General features: G+C 40.4%; 1 protein-coding gene across 10 annotated transcripts in view; it reads right to left on the bottom strand.

The window, feature by feature from the left end:
• The window catches only part of PROM1 (prominin 1), a 61013-nt gene that overhangs the window by 30358 nt on the left and 8443 nt on the right, over window positions 1-22212 (bottom strand). For 6 of the 10 annotated variants that reach the window (XR_010027861.1, XR_010027859.1, XR_010027860.1 and 3 more), the window contains exons 3-5: window positions 7593-7651; window positions 4702-4728; window positions 2978-3183 (exon numbers count right to left, since the gene is read on the bottom strand). Coding sequence is in view for 5 of the 10 variants with exons in the window: in XM_063157667.1 (XP_063013737.1) it covers window positions 2978-3183; window positions 4702-4728; window positions 7593-7651 (292 nt within the window). In the remaining 5 variants the exon portion in view is untranslated. The remainder of the gene's footprint in view (window positions 1-2977; window positions 3184-4701; window positions 4729-7592; window positions 7652-22212) is intronic. The other 4 variants (XR_010027863.1, XR_010027862.1, XM_063157668.1 and 1 more) reach the window with 1 other exon arrangement.

The following is a 22212-nucleotide window of genomic DNA, read 5'->3' on the forward strand; positions in this document are numbered from 1 at the left end:
AAAACTGCATGTATTTTTAACTAAATCTATACAGAAATATTTCAAACAGAAAGTGTATGTTCTGGAAAATGACACCCTAAAGGCTTATCAAGATAAACATCTGCATATATAATCACAGGTTTTCTGACTTCTTTCTTATACTCCTCCTTGAGGAAAGTGTACTTCTCACTTAAGCCCCACCTGCAGAAAGCAGATCCAGTTGAAGCCTTTTTTTTGAATTGAAAGAAAAATCCCCAAACTTACACTTCCTGTACACACCACTCCAGTTAGCTTAGTCTAAAATCTCGTTCTAATTACCAGAGCACTACATCAGTGGAAAAGTGAGAAGAAATGTTCATCGTGATTAAAATCTACTGGCTGAGATATTCTAAAATCTGCATTAAGAGCACACGTATGTCAGTGTGAACTTGCATCCTGACACACAAGGAAACCCATCCCCACACTCCTGGAGTTTTCTAGAGCTGTTGCCTAGATACACAGTCCATTGCAAGCTCCACAGTCAGGGTCTTTCCCCTACCAATACTCTCCCCACTGGGCATTTAACCTGCCTCTCCCACCCAAGGAAAGACAGTTTGAAACCATTTTTCCTTATCAAGGACAGGAAAACAAAAAAACAAAAAGAAAAAGAATGGCTCAATGAGAGAATCCCAGAATATCTGGTGCACTATGAGAGAGGGAGAAGCTGGAGAACATATACTGAGATGGTAATCCTGAAGAAATCCACTCCCTATAAATTCTGTCTGTGGGATGTCAGCCTTGCCAAATGCATCTTCTGAAGCAGCACAGCTCAGGGTAAAGGAGTCTGTAGCATTCCAGTCTCTTGGCAGGGGTTTGGGACACCTATTCCCAAAGAAGGTCTCCCATGCTTCATGAACTTAAATTATACCCAAACTATAACAGGGTCTGCCTCAGTAATTTCATTGCACATCTCAATGTAACCCTGTATTGATAGAGATCATTCAAGTTTTCATTCCTTTGCCTCTGTCTGCAGGTATCCATAAGCATTTTACTCACACAGGACTAAACTCTTCTGGTTATTGTTATTATTACACTATTATCTGGTTGTTATTATTATTACATATTCAGCTCTGGCACAGTCCTTGAGAAGTGTGATTTTGGAAAGAATTACAGGTAAACCTTCCACCTAAGCTGAAATTGCATAGGAACTTTGAAGAAAAGCAGGTAATAAAATTTCCCCAAAAATTCACAAGGATACTTTCTGAGTACAGTACAAGACATGTAGCAACAGTTTTAAGTAAACCTCAGGCTTCCTCCAGTATTTTTTGCTGGGGCAATGGCTAGCAGTAAGACTGTCCTTCTGTGTCACAGCACAGCAGTAAGCAACCTGACAGGGGCTTAAACAGACACAGCATCTCCTTGTCACTTGTTAAAGAAGATCCAGGAAGGGCAGGAGAACCTCTCTTTGGCACACTGGAGACTTGAGCCCTCAGTCAGTCTGGGATCAGTAATATTAGCCTTATAAAGTTCTATCTTGCCTTGCACATCACTCACAGCATTAGAGACTTAACCAGGGAGTCCTCATATGAGATTATCTCTACTCAACCTTCAGAATGATTTCAGGCAACAACGCCCACTTTGGATAAGCATCTGATATACCATGATGTCTCATAAAGAAAGGGAGGGGGGAAGGAGACACTAAAGAGGCAATTTCCTTGGTTCTGGAGAGCATATAACTAGGGATCACTGATCTGCCAGTCCTGACCCGGGAAGAATCACTTGGGTGTGCTGGCTGTGCTTAATCCCACAAGGATAGCTGGCAGCAAAGGCACAGGTTAAAGAGACCAACAAGGGGCTCAATCTTAGTTTTTCTACTAACAGGCAACATTCCCCAGTCATAATAGCCAGAAAGCAGCATGCTGCAACACAGCATCTGCAATGTGGTGGAAAGGCAGCTGGCAAGCTCTGTGACCAACCTCCAGTTTCAACATGTTGAGTGGTAATTTAATAACTTACTGTCTTCAAGGCACACTTGAACCATAAAGGATTTTTGTCCTGTCATCATCGCAGGGATGCACTTACCACCCTACACCATTCAGTTTTTGAGTTTTCAAATTCCTAAGGGTCATGCTTGTTAGTGATGTTGGGGAGAAAAGAGCATGTTCCCATATCTGATATCAGCCCATCCCCTGTTGGAGCATAAGCAAGGTCACCATTTGTCATGATACACAGTAACAGAAAAAAAACAATTTAGATTACAGCAAAGTGACAAAGTACATCCCATATGACTGAACACTGTATAGATCAAAACACCTTTTTTCTTCTTTAATATAATCACAAAATAAGGATAGTAGGCAGGTGAAAACATGAAGAAGTTAAAGGAAAACAGAAAGCCTGAAAACAAACAATGTATTCTGAAAGTAGGAAGAAATCCTGATTGTAGTTCCTCACCACCCATTACATACCCAGCAGAGGAGTATAGTCCTAACACCAACAGTGCAAAAATGTCTCCAAACTCCAGGATTTACAGGGAGTGCATGCAAGGTTTAAACAACACAGGACCCAGAAGAAAACCCATTGTTTTGAACTAGTATCAATATCTGGAGTTTAGCAACTACTGGAGGAAATCACTTGCTTGCTTTTTTCACCACCCCAGCACTATCAATAACACAGCAGCATGTGATATCTCAGGTTCTCTATGGGATGGGGGCTGAACACAGGGTACAGTCTCTCATGTTCAAAAGTGTAATGCAACATTCTACAACTACTGTTTTGAGACTGGCAAAAGTGTCATTTGTCCAATACATACATAATTTTTTGTTTGTTTCACACCTATGTTCTGCTCAATTAAGTACCTGTGGATAGCAACAGTGGCAGCATTTTTTATAATGCAGTTAGATTTTCTTTAATAATCAATAATTTCTGCACCTGTAGGCTAACACAGTAATATCATTTGTCATATGACACTGCAAAATAAGTGCTGTACCAAGGTTCATATTGTTCTCTTTATCACACTTGCCTTATTATTAAAGAAGCAACAAAAAGAAATGTTGCAAAACAGCTCCTCTGACAGTCAGCATTTTTCTTCTGTCTTTGATGCATTTCCCCACCACAGTTGTCACAGCAACGACACATACAGAAGCAAAGTCCCACAAGAGGCAGTAACAAAATAAATAGCAATCCCAAGGCTGCGGAGACTATAAAACCGATTTCATAGTAGATGGCCTGTAATTCAGACAAAAATAGTGGTAACAGCAGGTATCACACAGTAACTGCAATCAACACAGAGCAAAGAATTCAAAATCAAACTACAGACTAAACCATCTACTGAGTTACTGAGGTTATGGAATTGGTATGTTTTGTCAATAAGTGACAACTTTTCTAACAAAAAGATACATATTGTTGTAGATACTGATAGCTAATAATTATTTTCCTAGAGTATTAGCTAAGCAAACTACAAGAGTGAGTGCTAAGAGAGAAGTAGGCTCACAAAAAATAAATATGAATCAGTGCAATGGAAACAGGTTAAAAATGAACACATCTGAATTCCCAGACCATGAATATACTGTTTATCACATCTGTTTCCAAAAAGGCTCCACAAATGTCAGCAAGGCTACCTAGAGCAACATCTTATCAGGGGGGAAAAGGAGGCTTCATTTTTTCTCCATTTTATTCATCTAAGAGTAGAAAAATTCATCTGCACCCCAAAGGGAAGTATTTCACTGGATGATCGATTACAATGGCAGGGGTTACTCCAAAGGGCTGAATTTAAACCTGCTTAGGGACTGCAAAACATGCAGAAGCAGACAGATTTTAAGATCTCTCAGGTAAAGGCATTCATTCTGCTGCCAAACAGCAAGGCAGCAGCAGCTAAAAGGATGCTTTCCAAAGCTGGCAGGAGTGAAAGGGAACGATGCAAGGCAATACCCTGACTTGCTTTCACAGGCAGAGCCCTGGGACCAAGAGGCTGGGCCAGGCAGCCCTGGCAGGGCCCTGCACGAGGCATTGTGGCTCCCAGGGGACACTCTGTGAGCTGGCCTTGCTGTTCCCTCTGCTGGAAACACAACCCAGGCAAAAGCAGGCCAGGGAGGTGAATGTGCGTAGAGACGGCACAGCGTGGGATGCCCCAGGAGTCCTCCTCCCCTGGTAAATCTGTCTCCTCCTTTCCTTTCCCAATCGAAGGAGAACTAATTCTCACACTAGTACTTTGAGTCCTTTGCTGTTTTAGAGATCCACCAGCACAAGGGCAACTCGGCAGCAAAAGGATGAAATTGAGGCTGCACAACTGTCCTGTAAAACAAGTTACAATTTCTCACAAAATATCAATCATGCTCTAGTTCCAGCTCTGCTGATGCCCTTCCTCACAATCCCTAATTACCAACTGAGCCAAACACAGCAATTACCACCATAAGCAGAGTTGCAAATTTCTGCCCTAATTAACAATTGTAGGATGGAAACTACTCTTTTAATTATTATTATTAACTGCTTGTTAAAACCTGTGCTTCCTTCTGAAGACTATGAAGTGCAAGTTTAAAAGAAGAATTTGGCTGGATTTCGCAAAAGAATCACTGTTTTCTATGTGTCTGAACACTTCAAAATTTAAATGACAGCATGTTATTTTAAGATAGTTTAGATGGAAAAACAGTATTTAAAGTGACATTAAAAATGGCTATCGGTGTTTTAACAGCAGTGCAGACAAGGTTAGTTTCTTTTCAAAGCTGTACATCTACCATAAGACATTACCTGAAGAGTCAGGACAACATTTTCTGGCTGTGGAAGTCAAAACAAATGGAGAATGTGTATAACACACAGGCAGCATGCACAAAAAACAAATCCCATGAATAATGAATAAATAACCATGACTAGATCATAACAGTTAACAACACAGAAACAATAACAAACAAGCCACTAAAGTAAAATAATGCACAGAAGCACCATTAAATAATTATGGAAAAAATATTTGCAATAAAATACATAGCAGCTATTTTCTGGTTTCCTTGATGAATGAAAGGAATCTAGGATTTGCCCAACAAATACTTTCATCTTAAAACAATGACAGACCAGATACTTCCGCACTGAGCATCTATTCCATATAATTCCCAATATATCTCACAGATGGCCAGAGATGGCATTATTTTTGGTTTGGTGATTTCTTCATGAATTCTACCTGTCATAACTGATATGATATTCTTGACTAACTTTTTCTTCTCAGTGCTTATTTTATTTTAGTAGCTCCAGGAGCAAATTGGGATCTTAGCACATTACACACAAAATTAATTCTCCCTTTCAATTAACCATGTAGATGTTCAATTTAAACTATTCAAAAGAAAAAAAGACATTCAAGAATGACTGAAGAAATCTATTTAACAGTGCTTACCTATTTTCTAATCTGTAGAATCAGAAAAACACTGAAAACTAAAAAGTCAATGACAGGATTTCAGAAGAACTCAATTTCCTCTTTGTCTCCCACAATGGAAAATTAATTTCTTTTATTTTCCCCTTCATCTCTGCCTGCCAAATTCACAGCTGACAGTGCTTTCCCCATTCTCCTAACTGGAAGAAAAGCAGACAAGCTGGAGATGGCAAGACCCCCTCAGGCCAAAGTCTGATGTGTGAGAATCAGAAATGTTCAAGTTTGAGCTATTCTTTAATCCGCATCACACACATCCTTTTGAAACCTCTACTGTACAGTACTACTTAAAATGTTCAAAATCATATTTTGAACAGATTACCACATTTTCCCCTGTATCAATGGGAGGATGACTAGTGCTTCCCCTCCCCTACTGATCTGGTACCAAGCATGATTTTGAACATCTCGGGCGTGCAGCTCCCAGCAGAAGCAGAGCAGTGGCACAGCAGTGAGCTGGCTGCCCTGAGCAGGCACGGCTCAGCTGCAGGCTGGCCTGGCACACTGCTGCCCCTGGCAGGCCATGGGGAGTGCTCATGGTTGGAGTCCAGCTGGGAGCACTGGGACACACAGCACAGCAGTGGGAAGGGTCTCCTGGGTCACTGACACACTCTATAAATAGGTTCAAAAATGATACAAAGGAACAACAGCAGAAATTTAACAGGATAAGCAGGGGAAGCAGATTTCCTGTTCCTGCTACTGAAGGGCTGTTCTCAGTTCTTGGCTGTACTGAGTTCTCCTCACACATCCACTTCGGCCCTCATGCTACAGTGCTAGCCCTGTATTTTGCCCAAGAAGCAGAACCTTCTTCCTTGTGCTTCCTCTCCATATATATTTCAACAGAGTAAACACATCCCTTTTCAACTCTTTTCCTAAGCTAAGCAAACTCTTCCTGTTTCACTTGAAGATCCACAAGTTTCCCAGATCACCCTAACAGACACTTCCTGAAGTCATCCTAGTCTGAATTCATTCTTCCTGAATTTGAGTGATCAGAACCACAGGAAAACATTTCTAACTACTTATTCACACCCTTCAGCAACATTCACACTTCCCTGTCTCCATTGGAAATTCTTCCAGGGACATATCTACAGCCATGCTGCCTGCTTCTCAGCCGATTTTCACTGATGCTTCTGTCTTCTGAAGCACACTCTTACTTGTCCTGATGTATTTTCATTTTCCTAATTTGTTTCAAGTTTTTGCTCTATATTCAGATCAGAATTTGGAGTGATGAATGTCCTGTATCTGTTCTGCTTCTTAAGCCCTCCTCTATTTTAACTGCCACTCTTTAATCACATCCCCTGCACAGGCCTAGTCTCAGGTTTCTCATGACTTATGTACTAGTTACTAAATACTCTGCTTGTGGTCAGGGATACCACCTAGAGTGTGATGCTCTTGTTCCCAGACTCTCCCTCCAAGCCCTACCCTTACATTCTCCCCTGGGGATGCAGGAACAATCTGTGCTGCCCCACTCTAGAGTCCCACCAAGCAAGCAGGTGGGATCAGAAAGAGTCACTTGATGCAGCATAACGACAGAACCCACAGACCAGGATGTCATGCAGAGCTTATCAAGCTACTGGAGAAACAGGCATGAGCTGCTGGGAAGACCCAGAAGCACCAGTAAGGCCATCCTGGTGCCAGCAACAGCTCAGGGTCTGAGCTGATGGGCACACCACACTGAGGGCACCAGCAGCAAGTCACTCATAGGAATGAACTTGTCCATTGCCTGGGCACATCAATTCCCACTGCAGAAACTCAACTTCTGATCCAGAAGTGGAACACTGCTCCAGAACAGCCCAAACTCAGATGCACATTCCATTCCTTCTTGCTAATATATAAATAGTATATTTAGAATACAAATTCAGCTTTTTGAAAACAAGAGGTGAAATTTGCATGAGAGCTAAGCAGCAATGTTTCTCCCTAAGGTTTTTGAAATACAAACTGATTTTTCAATACAAAGAGCCATCAGTCTTTGTGCAACAATCCCATTACAGCTGGAATTTTTAAGTCATCTTTAACTACGAGTAGTCTCTTTGCAGCGGCTTGTGGAATTTTCTTTATAACTGGTCTTACATTTTTCAGGAAAACATCCTACTTATTATTAAAAAACATCCATATTTGTATTCTGCTCATATACTTTTAAAGCACTAACTCCTGGTTTAGGAAAAAAAACCCGAATTTCAAAGTCATAATTTTCATTATTTTATGCAGATACACACAGACAATTTACCTTTTGATAATCGCCCTGTGTATTTCCAAACTGCTGCTGTGCTAGTTTTCTGATGAGATCTGAAAATAAGCAAGAATATTCCACAGTTTTAAACAACATATTTTATAAAAGCGGAGGAAAGAGAATAATATTAATTTTACTGGTAGGTTGGCAAGATGAAATTAGGAACAGCAATCAATAGCATAGGCAAGCATGTAAGTGTCCCCATAAATCTGTATAGTAACAACTTTTCTAATCAACTGAGTGTTTTATGAGCTCAGTTGCTACTAAAATACAGTGAAGGTTTGTCTGAGGTCTTCCTCTGTACAATAAAATCATTTAAAGTTTATCACATATGTATCAATTACCTGGACAATGTTTTGGGTATCAGTCTTGCTTCATGTTTATGCCAAGTACATACATGCATAAATACACATATGATATACACAGCATTAGATACATAATGTGCAAAACAAGCATGCCAATAATGACTTCTTGACTCAAGGGTGCAAAGAAGATCCTTATCTTGCTGACATAATCCCAATCCTTTCCCCACTTTTTATTTCTGTATTTTATTTTCTGATCCCTGGATCAACAGGAAGTATGAAACACCACCAAAACAAATCAGAAAGCCTAACATGACTATTTACTGTGCATTGGTCCAACACTCACTCTAACTTACTCACAATATATAAAATTACAGCAATCACAAAAAAAGGCAGGAATTTAACACAACTAGTGCCATCTTCAGTAAACCCTGGCAGCTGCAACAAATGGATCCCCTTTTTGGGACACCACCAGCCTACTGTTACCAAGGTTTTGACAACCCTATGGAAGGTAAGTTGGGAACTGTGGCTCCCAGCCACTTGTGTGTCACCCTGCACTCGAAGGAGAGGGGCAGCACCAGTGGCCCTGGGCATGCTCCATGCCAGGCAGTGTAAAACAACAGTGTTTGCATGTTCAAGAGAAATAACCGACCAAACTTCTGGTCTCTGATGAGGAGGAAGCACGTCAGGAAGGCAAACACTACACCTCAAACAGCTCAAGGAAGAACTCTACACCCTATGCTCATACAGAGCTGGACTTCATCCTATTACTGTCTTGTTTTTAGTCTCCCCATGTGCAAATTAACAGAGTTAATAAACAACCTCCAGCTGGAGGATAAAAACCCCCAGTAATTACCTAACTGGGGATTTATAAAGGACCTGAAGGTGTAAAACTGACTGTTCACCTCCCAAAAGTACAAGGCCTCTCAGAATTTATTGTAGCACTCATAAAGTATGTTTGGGGAGTTCTTAGGGGTTGTGATCTCACTCCTCTCACCCCACACATGGCTCAGGAAAACAAATCCCTAAGCAAGCAGTGTCCATAGCTCTCCCTCCTCAACACCCCACAGTGGGAACATGGACTTGACTGATGGAAGAGATCCTGAAGACCTCCTCACAGAAAATTGTCCAAGGAAAGAAAACACACAACAGCAAAGCACCAACTCCTGCTCTAAGGCAGGTAGTCCCAGCAAGGGAGCTGCAGCCAGCAAGATTGCCAATTAAAAAACAAAAATCTGTTAATACATCAGTGAAGTGCCAAGCCACAAATCACTCCCTGCATAGGGAGTAGATTCCAAAACACTCAGAGGGCTGGTGGTATGTGAGCAAGGACTCTATTCTGAGGCAACCTCAGTTTGGAAAGCCCATACATAAAGTACAAGATAAGGCTGAACCCCACAGTAAGAGAAATGGAACTAAAACATCAATGGAATAAGCACCTGGGAAGCACAAAAGAGTTATGATCCCTGCAATTCCTTTCACACTCTGCATCTTGGGAGTCATGAGACTGCTGAAAGAAAAGGCACACACCACTGCATGGGCAACACACAACTGATCACTGCTGCAGCTCTGGAACATCTCTCACTCCGGGACCAGCAGAGTCCCCCCTGCATGGCAACCATCCCAGGCAGCATCTGTGCTCCTCTGAAAGTTTCAGTAACAAGGAGATGCAAATCTAAGTGAGGCAAAACTTCACAAACCCCAAAGATGTAATTCACACTGGTTGTTAGACAAATTTTTCTTCTTCAGCAGAGGTAACATTTCTTTCTTCCTGCTGACTTCTATGCCACATAAATAAATTTAAGAAATATGGCTGCATGAAATAATAAACACAATAATTTTTTTTTTTTGCAGCTAGATGGCTTTCAGCATACAGGAAAAGGGGTAAAACAACTGTCTTGTTAACATATTGATTCAACTTTAGCATTGTTTGACAGCCACTGATGAGAAACTGTCCAGCTCCAATCAGAATGTGATAGGAAGGAATAAAAAGGAAAAGCTTTTGTGATTCTCCATGAATGAAGCAGCACAGCCTGTGTGCAGGATCAGACGCAGGAGCCAAGTGCCCAAGACTGTGGCATCACTCTCCTTGATGCTGCTCTCAAGGCAATCAGAAGAGCCCCCAGCAACCTGCTCTCATCTCCAGGCTGCTCCTAACTCTGAGGTTCATCTTGCTTTGTAAAACATTGAACTTGATTATGTCTGAAGGTCCCCTCGAGTGTGAATTATTCCAAAGTTATCCTGCAATCATAATGACTTTCCATTATAAATTATTTAGTGCAGTAGTGAAAACACTGCCAGGAAGCATGAAAGAAAGCAAGATTTTATTACTGACAAAAATGTACTTTGATACATTTCCTACTATTGAGAATTGGTACAAGAAAATATTAAAAATACTAGCTTTTCCTGTTAAATAAAAATTGAAGGCATTTACCCATTCTCCTAGTTGAGTGTCTGTCCCCATAATAAGTCAAACATTAAAAAACCCAAACCCTCAAACATGTTACATGAAGTTTTACATACTTGTATAAACACCCAGCCACACCCACACAGATTTATGGACCTTTGCTGGTACACTTTATGCACATGCAAGTAACTACTCCAGAGAAACAGAGCAGCTGAGAACAGAAGGGAGCCCTCAGATCATCCAGTCCAACCTCCCAGCTCAGGACAGAGGGACCCCCACAGGTCACCCAGGGCCATGCCCAGTCAGGTTTGCAAGCAAAAGAGACAATACTTAAAAAATCAACCCAAAACAACCCAAAACGTGCTCTGATTTCTTGTGATATGCCTAAATTGCTCAGAGTGTTCCTGATTCACAGTTTTATTTATACTGTTTCTGTATTTTATAGGCTGTGAGCAAAAAAATGACACAAGTCTACCTGAATACACTATAACAAACTCATGCAGAAAATAGCACTTCACACCTTTTTTGGAATTTAGAGACTCTCATCAGAAAGTAAAACATCTTTAGGTTAATAAACAAGAAAGCCTGAAAATTGTTACAAAAGGTTCCCACATGGTTTGAGTAAATTTAATAGTAGGAACAGCACAGGTTTCATGCACTACTCAAGGGCTGCTACAGACCATTTTTTCCCCTTAATTTTACAGAATGTGAGACTGCCCTGCTGAATAAAGATTCACTACTTAGATTACTTTGCAGTGATTTTTCAGAAGTAACATGATGCTCCAGGGTGTTTTTCTAACCAGGCAGCACACAGTGATTGACCAGTCTTTACCATGAATTTATTATTTCAATAGCTTCCTATATCAACACTGTTAGACATATCCTCTTTTGATTCATTTCAAATGAAAAGTGGAAGTTATATTCCCATAAAAATATTTTGGGCTGGAACTGAATGTGAGATTACCTGCAGCTACTCACATACCTGCAGGCACAAACAGGCCTTGGTGAATTCACAGCACAAAATCCTCCCTGCTCAGATGATCTTTAAAGGTCCCTTGCAACCCAACCATTGTGATTCTGCAGGTTTTATTGCACATTGATGATAATCACAGTTACTGCTGCAGAGCTTAAGGGTGAAGTGGGGAACATCCTGTGCCAGGTACTGTGTAAACAGGAGCTACATATGGCTACAGTGGTCATGGCAGCACAGTGAAAAGACAGCTCAACTCACATTTTATTCAGCCTGGGATTTTGGTCTGCTTTTATGAAGCATCTTTCCTCCCTAGCTAGAACATCTCATCTCCAGCATTCAAATAAGCTTTTATTTACAACTGAATTCAGGTAACTCCACACAACACTCTCTCGTGTTATGGCAAAGTGCCATCCTGAGGCCTGCTTCTGTTTCAAACAGAAAATGTTAGGAAGGTGTGATAACAAGCAGTGTCCTGCATTTCCAAATTAACTGGATTACTCCTGAAATCTTGGCTTGACTAGCTGTACACATTGTTTCACAGGACCAGTAATCCACAGCTTTAGCACAAAACACATTTTATCATTGGGGTTAAAGAGATTTACCTTGTGAGGCTCATTTACACAGCTAATTACATTATTGCTTTGCTGAATCCTTCCTGCTCTCATCACACATGCAAAATGCCATCTGCCCTAGTAAATCTAACTAGCCAGATGAACTCTTAATTTACCAATGCAATTTGTGAAGAACCTCTGAGGATCTCCAGTTAAGAAAACATGATCACTAACTCCTGCACTGCAAGAGTGCTGTGTCTACAGACCAATACCTCATTACTCTGGCAGGAAAATGAGGTTATCACTAAGTGTGCTTTTTAGAACTGCTCTACAGAAAGGGATAGCAAAAATAATAGAGATTTAAAAATAATCTGTCTGGCAATTAAGTACCAACATAAATTAATTACAAATTCTTCTGCCAAGGAAGCTTTTCATATCTAGTGACAGGAAAATAGCTGGAGTAAAACCTTTGGGAATGCTATGCTTTCACTTCACTCAAAAAATTCCACTGAGCCAGTTCAGATGTAGTGCAACTCCAGCATTAATCAAATTATGCCAGAAATTAATGTCTTTTTGTGCACAAATATAATATATTAGAGAATTATACATGATATAATATATTAGGTTTCTACTCAGAAAGGTCTTCAAACAAGCCAATAAGAAGTATGACTGAAGCATTCATATTGCACTACAATAAGATTTTTTTTCCAAACAACAGGGAGAATTATGTAGATAATACAAATGATCAATTAGTAACTACTTTATTCCTATCTCATTCTATGCATAAAACAGTATTTCAGTCCATTCCTGTCTACCTATAACAGATAGAGTCAATGGACTACATACACATTGAACAGTTCAGAACCTCTCTGAATATAGGTCAATTAGTCTGACATTAATGAATTAAAATTACTTCAGACTTGTGGTTTTTTATTAATTATGAGTCACACTAATGAACATCTCCTGCAAAGCCAAGAAAACCAGGAAAGCCTTTCAGACTTATCAGAGACAAAAACCTTCTAGGTATCTTAAAGCAAGTTTTACAGCAAGTTCAGTTTACTGACATTTTAAAATACTTTCTTTGACTTGAATGGGGCTTTGGTTGTTTCCCCAAAGGCTCAAGCCATAGCCTCTACCATGGCCAGATTTGGCTTCCACTGAAGAGGTCTCCTTTTAGGTGTAATCCAAGGTTAGCTGTGGTCCCCTTTACTGTCCCTGCCTCCACGAGGGCTCTGCTCACTGCTGCTGTCCCTAACCCCACAGCATCACTCCCCTCTGGTCCCACTGCAGGGCGAGGTGAGAGCTCAGCAATGCTGATGGCAGCGCAGGATCCATCATGCAAGGCTGGTGACTGCAGGGAGGGAGGTGCTGGCACACTCACTCTGCTCACCCCGTGTGCTCTGTCCCCTCTGCGCACAGCAGGAAGAAAACTCACTCTGTAGGACAGGTGGGAAGTCTCACAGACAAGGAGATCTTCCCAATTCCCACACAGCAAGAGATGACTGTGGTGCACAGATAAGGAATCTAATCCAGGCATCCACTCATATAGTCCAGACTATTCCTTTCCAACCTCAGATTGAAAAGCTTCACTCCCCTTTTCACAGTATTGTCCTTAGACAGCCCTGGAACATAGCTCCTGTCCTTAGAAGAGAACTAAGAAAAAAACCCAACCTCCTTAGACAACTTCTCCCCCTCTTTTTAGGCAAAGTCTCTCTATATACAATTCACTTTTTTTTCTTTCCATTGAGTTACTGGGAACATCAGGTTGGTTCAGCTTCCACCCTCGTGATCCTTTGAAGAGGCAATTCTGACCCTCTTCCTTTTGAGCACAACTCCTGAGCAACACACTGATCTCCCCTTGCTTCAGTAGCCCACACACAACATCACCCATTTCCATCACAGAGGTGGTGAAAGGAAATTCTCTGTTCAACCACCTATTCATGTGCATTAAAGAAATAATGAGCAAAAAATCACCATGTCTTTGGGACAAGAGAAAAAGACAATTAAGAAGGGAACTTCACTGCTGTACTTCATCACTAACGTGCAAAATAAAGCCCTATTACCTGTTATTACACCATGCCCAGAAAAATTTGTTTGAATGGACCTCAAAATCCAACAAGTACATACTAAATTGCTTAAGTATTTTAACCTGTCATCTGCTATGGCAATCTGCCTTGTCACCCTCCTCATGCCTTCAGCATGCAGTTTCCTCTCATCAACATGACCACTGTCTATTCCCATTCTCTGACTCTGCATTCCTTAATTACATATTGTTGTCCTACAGCACTCTGGCTGTCACAAAATTCAACAACACACAATATGACACAAGTAAAAACACAATAAATACATTTTTTAACGTCTAAGCAGATTTGTAAAGCGCATTCTGCTTTATTCAAAACTGCAAAGACAAGCTACCAGACCTAGAAGTGCACCTTAGATTGCACTGCATGCAGTGCAGGGATATGAGAGACAGCAGAAATGCAATATGAAGGAGGTAATGAGCAGATGAAAAGCCATGAGCAGGGTTGAAGCCTTAGAAATGGCCTAACAGGGAGAGCTTTAGCCAGAGCACAGGTAGGACCAAGCATGGTGGAACTGCTGAAGACAAGGAACTGCATGGCAGCAAAGCTTCCAAGGTAACTGGAATGTGAAATTAAGGAGACTCTCTTTACACCCTTCCTAACAGAAAACAACACTAGTCTATTGAAGAAATAAATTATACAGCAGTGGATCAGATAAAAGTTACAGTTAATGAACTTAGTGCACACACAAGAAAAAGGTCCCCAATTCCCAAAAATGGAAGGTAGGAGGACCAAACTCCACAGGAAATCCTCACACCACACAGCTGCCCCAAACTTGAGGTTACCCTTCAGCACAGTCACATTTTCTCCTTAGGCACATTCTGCTTTCCATTGACACTCCCAGACAAGGTTAAAGAGCCTGGCCAAGGAAAAGGTTTGAAGAAAAAAGGAACAGCCACAGTATCGACCGTTACAGGATGCACGGAATGAAAGATTTCTCCTTTGAAAACAACCTTTGCAGAGGCTTTCCAGTTGTTCCTTGCTACAAAGGAAGTTCTGTTCTTGCTGAAGTTTTGGAAGAAGAAAAAAGAAACAGGAGCCTTTAGAAAAATCCTTCCTTAGGAGGCTGCAATGAATTTGCATGCATCACGCAGACACAAAATGAAGTTGAAAGCTTTGAAGAAGTCTTCCACACAGAAAGTACATTCTCTCTTTTTCTGAAGGCAACAAAACTTCTGTAGCACACTGTTTGTGCCATGACAGCTATTTTCTGCCACTTGCTTTGCTTGCAGGAGCTACCTCAAGTTCTCCCTAGGCACCATCTGGTAAGGATTTACAGCAGATTACAGGCAGAGATTTACAGGGTGCACTGTGTGTCTGTCTGCTTTAGCACGCTGCACAGGCTCAGCAACTTCTGCATAGGTTGGGATTGTGCACATAATGGATTTGGTGATCAAAGTTGGAAATATTTGGACTGTATGAACAACATTTTTTCTCTTCCTTTATCTCCTCAGGAGTTGCTGTAAACTGAGGAAAGCACAGAAAATCCTCTCTTGCATAACTTGGATTGTCAGAAATATGAACACAGATAATTAATTGAGAATGACATGCTGGAGACCTGCTGACCAGATTACCTCAGTGACTGGCATTCTGGCACCTTCCCTGAGACTCCTCAGAATTCCCTTTCTCCACTTCCCCATTTCTGCAAGAGCCACAAATTTCCACATATGTCTGATAACTGGGGCATACATATTGCTTCAAAGTACTACAGAGACCATCACTGCACTCAAAAATCAAAGAAAAAGCAAAGATTGCTACTCTGAAGAGAGCTCATTAGGCCTGATGCTCGGATTTATTTGGTACAGGTATCTCTCAGCTGAGTTAAACTGCCAAAGCAATATTTGATAGTAGTAGCAATATTCACATTCACAACTCTAATCACATTTTGAAGTTCACCAAAATAAAATAATTTTGTATATTTTCTGTCAAAAGAAAGATCCTGACTCTGTTATGATGCAATACAAGTCATAACTTAATCACACAAGTGTTTTTAGGTAAGAAATTTATGTGCTTATCGAAAAAAAAAGGTAAAAGTAGGTTTGTGGGGCTTTTTTATAACTGGCAGGCTTACACTAAAATGTGTATACTGATAGATTATTGAGCTTAAACTACACTGACTGACATTTGTGGCACCTGGTTTCTCTTCTAACATAACTCACTTTTGGAAAAAGGAAGAAAAGCATATATGGAAAATTTCAATACTGTTAAAAGTATAATTCACATTTACACATTTATTTTGCTCCAGCAACTTTTGAATGTTGCTTTTCACTTGGAAAAGGCACCACTTTTGTTACAATCTGAAAGTTACACAGACCATCTTGAGAAGCAAAAACAATAATGAGAAAAAAGGAGAGGAAAAAATACTGATTGTCATTTTCAATGTAATGAAAATTGACCAGCAGGACTGTGGAAAGATTCCTTGCACAGATCCATCAAGCTGTCCTTACTTCAGCTGACATCATTCAAGAAAAAGCCATCACTGAACAAGACTTAGGGGTTTATTTTTCTGTGAACAACCACCTAAGCAAATCACCAGAGGAATATAATAGTGCTAGGCTGTGCTATCTTATTATGATGGTCTGTAACAAAGAAAAGAGAGCTCAAATGACTGTCTTTCCAATAACAGGCAGTCTCTGTACAGTATTTCATATGATTAACTCCAAATGCTTCATAGCAGCCAAGATGATGAAAGAACTGAGAAGTCCCTTGGAAGCTTGTGCAAACATAATTCCAATAAATTCAGTGATGTTCCCCCTCCCCTTCTCTCCCCATCAGTTCCAGAGCTGTAAGTTAGAAATGAGAATGAGGTTCAGCACTATGTGGATAGCTAAGCCTGTAAAAATTAAATGGAGAGGCAGGATGAACAGCACAGCAGTGGCCACTGCTGAGCTGGGAAAACCATGGTGCCTCAGCAGAGCTGCCTGAAAACCCAAAAGATGTCTGCAGCTGCTGGTGATTTTCCAAGAGGTCCATCCACGGTGCCAGACAATGTGGCTGATCCAAAACCTGTTCTGTCCCACTCCTCACTACAGGAGGTGCTGCAGGTATGCTCTGCAAGTCTCACACAAGCTATCATGCTTTTAGTGGTACTAAAAGTACAACAGTGCTAATTACATAAATAAATGAATTTCCAGAACATAGTACCTCAGCTTAAAAAAAAAAAATAAAAATGCAAACTCCACCAATGAAGACTCTACTTAGTATGACAAACAAACAAGGCCATGTCCATTCACAATACCATGCTGTACTCACACCCCTCCCTTCCTTGTAGTCAGCACCCCTGGATTTAGTTGCATCCAGAACGTATCCCCTGATATATATATATATATATATACACACACGTATGTGTATATACATATATGTGTGTGTGTGTGTGTGTATGCTGAAGCAGGGAATGCTGATCAGCACTCTGGCTATACCTGGTGTCTCCCACTAACATCCACAAACAGAACAGGGTCAGGACAGCTTCAAGGATTGTCCATGCTGTAACTATCAGCAGGTTTCCTGAGTTCCTCAGTACTCCACACAGAACATGCCCAACCCACTGGCCAGAGATGTTCCCACAGACAGAAAGCATGGGGCTGCCTCATATGGAATGGGGAGCAGGCAGTTTAGATTGGGGAAGCAGGAGCTGAACAGCACAGAACAAGCCTCTTTAATTTTGATTATTATTAAACTCCAAGAGGCGTGGCTGTTTGAGGTACCCTGCAGGAATTACCACAGCCATCTGTGCTAATGCCACTTTCAAGTACCCTTCCCATGGAAAGTAACCCAATGCCCTCAAGCTCTACCTGAGGTTTGTTTTTTCTAGTTTCTCCCTTCTGTCCTAAGTGTTGAAATTGTAAAGTTGAACTGATGTTTTCCAATTGCTGTCAAAGCATGTTTTTCTCCCTAGGCAGAGCTGGCAGGCAGAATTACACCAGATCAGGGCAAGCAGTGAGGATACTGTAGAGAAAGAATTCCAGCTGGACATAAAGAACAAGAATATCAAATTATCAACTATGCTATACTGATTAACAAATTATTTCCGTGTTTTCCCTAAAATGCCTCTCTGCAAAAGAGATTCCTTGCTTACATAATCCAGAAGAAGTGGGCAGGAAGGCATCACAGAAGCCTTAACCTTTGCAATTGTAGTTTTCTGTGGTAACCTCCAGCAGATCATCTATATAAGCCTCTGCTCCCTAAAACCCCTGTCTCCTCCCTGCCCACAGAAAGTCCTTTTGACAAGCAATCTGTTACTCTGCCATTCTGAATAAATCAGGGGGGAAAAAAATACTCTTCTGATGCCTAAGAAAATTAAAAAGCCAGCCTTAAATCTGCTTCAGAAATGTTCTCAGACTGCTCCTCACTTACATGGGCATGTCACCAAGCAGAGCAGCTCTTAACTTCCCAACACAAAATGAGCAGTGATTTTTTTTTAACACTATTTCTTTAAATGCGTATGAGTGGGCAGAGAAAAGAAGAGGCTGAGTTATCTCATATCTTCCTGCTGCTCCATCTTCCCCAGTATTTCCAACATTGCACACAAGAAATTTCTTTCAATGTATACCTGTATTTCCAATTGAAGGAACACTTATCCCAAATCCCCACCACCACTGTCACACCTGTCATTGCATTTTGCAGTGCACCTGTCACACCTGCATTTTTCATATTCACATTTAAGGCATTATTCTAAATTCCCACCACAGCTCTACTCACAGCTGTGGAAAAACACCAGAGGGATGGAGGGAAGGCACTGACTGTCACTTGACAACAGAACTGAGCCAATCCAACAGCTAACTTACTAATGGGCAGATTGCTCTTCTCAGTTCCTGCACCAGTTCCACCTGTGCTCCCAACCCAGATTCAGGATGTAAGCTTTGAGAAAACTAGCCCACCTGCATAAGGGAGTTGCTATCAAACACTAGCTCAAAAAAAGGAGTTTATCACATCCAAACTAAAACTGAGTCTTCACACTACTGGAAAAAAGGATATCCTAAACTATGTTTTTATGAAATGTTATAATGGTTGTAGGTACCTGTGCAAAATCTTGTGGTGCTGGAATGTAGCACCTGCAGAGCCAGAGCCAGACCACAATCCTCTCAAATTCCTCTCACCTTGTGCAGACATGCTCAACATTCCTGGGAAAAATCTTAAGTTTAAAAGGGCACTACCATGTACAAATAACTGGGCTTAGCTCCAACATCCAGACATACACATTTGCTCTTGTAGGGGAGCTGTGGAAGACTTATTATTAACAGGAAACTAAATAAAAATGAGCACTGAAGAATTAGTTCCAGAAGGCAGAGAAGACTGACACAAGCACATACAAAGTAATTCTGCCTTACTAAGTTTTAGTGAGGGGGTGATAAAGTGTTTTGATTACTTGCTTTAGAGCCTCAACACAGCCAATAGATTTACAAAGTCAGTATTCTAGGAGCTCATCAAACCTACCCAAAACAGAAGGGTTTTGCATATGCATTTTCTGTAACAGCTATACTAGCTACAGATACAGTTTATTTTCACATCAAGTTACAGGTTTCTTCTTTAAAATATCTAGAAATAATTTAATTACTGAATACATTCATATGATTTATTACTGAGATAACACAAGACCAACCTGCTGAACTTCACAATCTGCAGCTGCTTTAAAGGCTGAATAGATGAGGAGGAAAAGACCAAACGGGGTCAGACACAGAACCTGACAAGTTCTGATCATCAGTCTGATAAAACTGTTCAGCAAGCAAGATTCTGCAGTCAGAAAGAACTGAGAGGTTTAGTCCAGGTCTAAAAATCATCTTGGTTTTGTTCCCCACAGCAAACAGTACATTTAACTCTTCACACTATCTTTTGCCCAGAATGTACCTGCATTCAACAGTTGACTTCTGCATCAAAGCTGAACTCCTGCTTCAGCAGAAATGCTTATCCAGAGGAAAAGTCAGAAGCTGGAGAAAAGCAGTTGTAACGTAACTGGTAACATTTTTCTGCAGTATGTTCAGCCACAGTAGGGTAAGGTAAACAGGCTTGTAAGTTTCTGTCATATTTCTCCTAAAAACAGGAGCAGGAGCTTTATTCCCTGCTTCTTTCCTTTGTGAAGGCTTCATATTTTTATTACAAGTTGGGAAGCCAAAGATTTGCTGGGCACACTCTGCTGGCAACTGGAAACTCAGATTAACATTCCCTTATTACAACTAACAACTGTTTGCATGGGAACAAAGACAAAACTATAATAATTCACAGCAGCCACAGCATCATACTGACCATGCCCTGTCCATCCCAAGTTCATATCTGATGGTTTCCAGCACAACAGATGACACGAACCATCTCACAACCATGCAGTGACAACTTTATCAACAGATCAATGCTACAGTTTGAGAATTTTTATGTAAGAAAGATTATCCGTTTTGTTAGACGTCCTCCTTCTTAGCTAAGTGATAGAAGGAGCTTGTAATTTTCCTATTATCATCTCTTTATTTTGAGTGGTGTTATTAACAAGAAGGAAAATGATGCCTCTATCCTAAACAGCCCTCAACAAAAGGAGTAGCAGCACAATCATTACCAGGGAGGAACAAAGGCACACTGAGATTAAAGTCACCCACTGAGCCTCAGGTAGCAAACCAGTGACCAGTCCTTTCCACTCTAGTGTATCATTAACCAAAGTGGAGGCTGCTTCCCTGAACAAGAGCTAACTCATTCCCATTTACAGCACTGCATCATCTGGTAATGAGTACAAAAATATTTGAATGGTGGAATTGAAAGCAGAATCTATTTAGACTCACTGAAGCACTGCAATCAGATATCCTAATTCACCTCTTCTGAGCTAGTTCCTTGCCATATCCAAAGAGCCCAGTGCTGGTCTTAAAGATTCAGCAATTTAAAAAATCTTAAAGGCTTTACAGTTCCTTGCCCTGGTTCTGTTACTGTATTTTACATGAGAACTATATTTAATCTGATTCATAACTTACTTATTAATTCTAAACCTAGATTAAAGTTATATTTCCACAAACTTGATGGCATGAACAAATTTAGAAGGGAATAAATAATTACTTATCTAGATGTAACTAGAAAAAAAACCTCACAAAATATTTCTTGACTGATTTTTTCTTTTAAGTGATTCCTTTCAACTGCTGAGTCTTAGCAGCATGCCATTAAGAATAACACTTCCCAAAGACTCTCATCTACTTAAAATCTTTTTTTATCACAGCACAATAATAAAGCATAAAGGCATATAGTATATATATATAAATATATACTATATATATTTATACAGCGTATATATATATATAGTATATATTTATACAATATAAAGCATAAAAGCATGAAGTATAAAGGCATACTTTGGACTGAAGGACTGTGGATGTTACCCATCCGAGCACTATCAGAAGATGACTTACAAAGGCAGGACTATCTACATGCAATTAGACAATCCTATCACTTCTCCTCCCAGGTAAGAGTACTAACACACTGGAAAATTGAACATTGAGTACTCCCAAATATTAGGAAAAAATCAAAGACTACCAAGATCAAAGGTCTAAGTGATTGCTGCCAAGGCTCACACACAAATGACACTTCTCTATGTTGTGGTTATATGCAATAGATTGGGACATCAACCTGGAGCTAACTGTTCTGAAGCACCAGTCCCACCAGAACCATGAAGTCTGAAATAGAAACATCAAAAGGCTTGATTTCTGTGCCCATTTGTCATCATGTTTATTTTCACCTCTGAATCAGAATTAACTCTATTTCAATTTTAAAAAACCAAAACAAAACACCCATTTTAAATATGTAACTGCACCATTAATACAGTGAATGTGAAAATAGAACAGCATATGGCAAAAGAGATTATGGGGATTAGCCAATTAAATGGTATGACTCAAACTGACATGATCTGCCAAATCTGTGTTTTGCAGTGCAGCATGTGGGGCCATGGGAACATGACTTCACTTAATGCAAATAGCAAAGGCAAAGTTCTGAAAACACCTGATTTGGCAAAAACTATCTTCAAGCAAGTAGGGAGAAGTATGAGATGTTCAAAGCTTACAAGCTAAGAACAAATTCTTTACTTCTTTAATGCTGGAGGTCACAATACCAACTTGATGTAGAAGTTACTACGAGCAGTCCCACCAGAAAATAACCTTGACCATAAAGTCTATACTCACTAATTATTCACATGCTTAGGACATCAGATATTAATTCTGACATACAAGACTACAGACAAATTCTTGGTAATATAAAGGCACAGTAGATGTCTCAGTGAAATCAAGTTTCCACAAGCGTAACAGAACAAAATATCCAAGCAGAGCTTCAGGCAGAGTAGAGGCCTG

This window comes from Melospiza melodia, chromosome 5 (genome assembly GCF_035770615.1).
Source record: "Melospiza melodia melodia isolate bMelMel2 chromosome 5, bMelMel2.pri, whole genome shotgun sequence".
Taxonomy (NCBI): Eukaryota; Metazoa; Chordata; class Aves; order Passeriformes; family Passerellidae; genus Melospiza; species Melospiza melodia.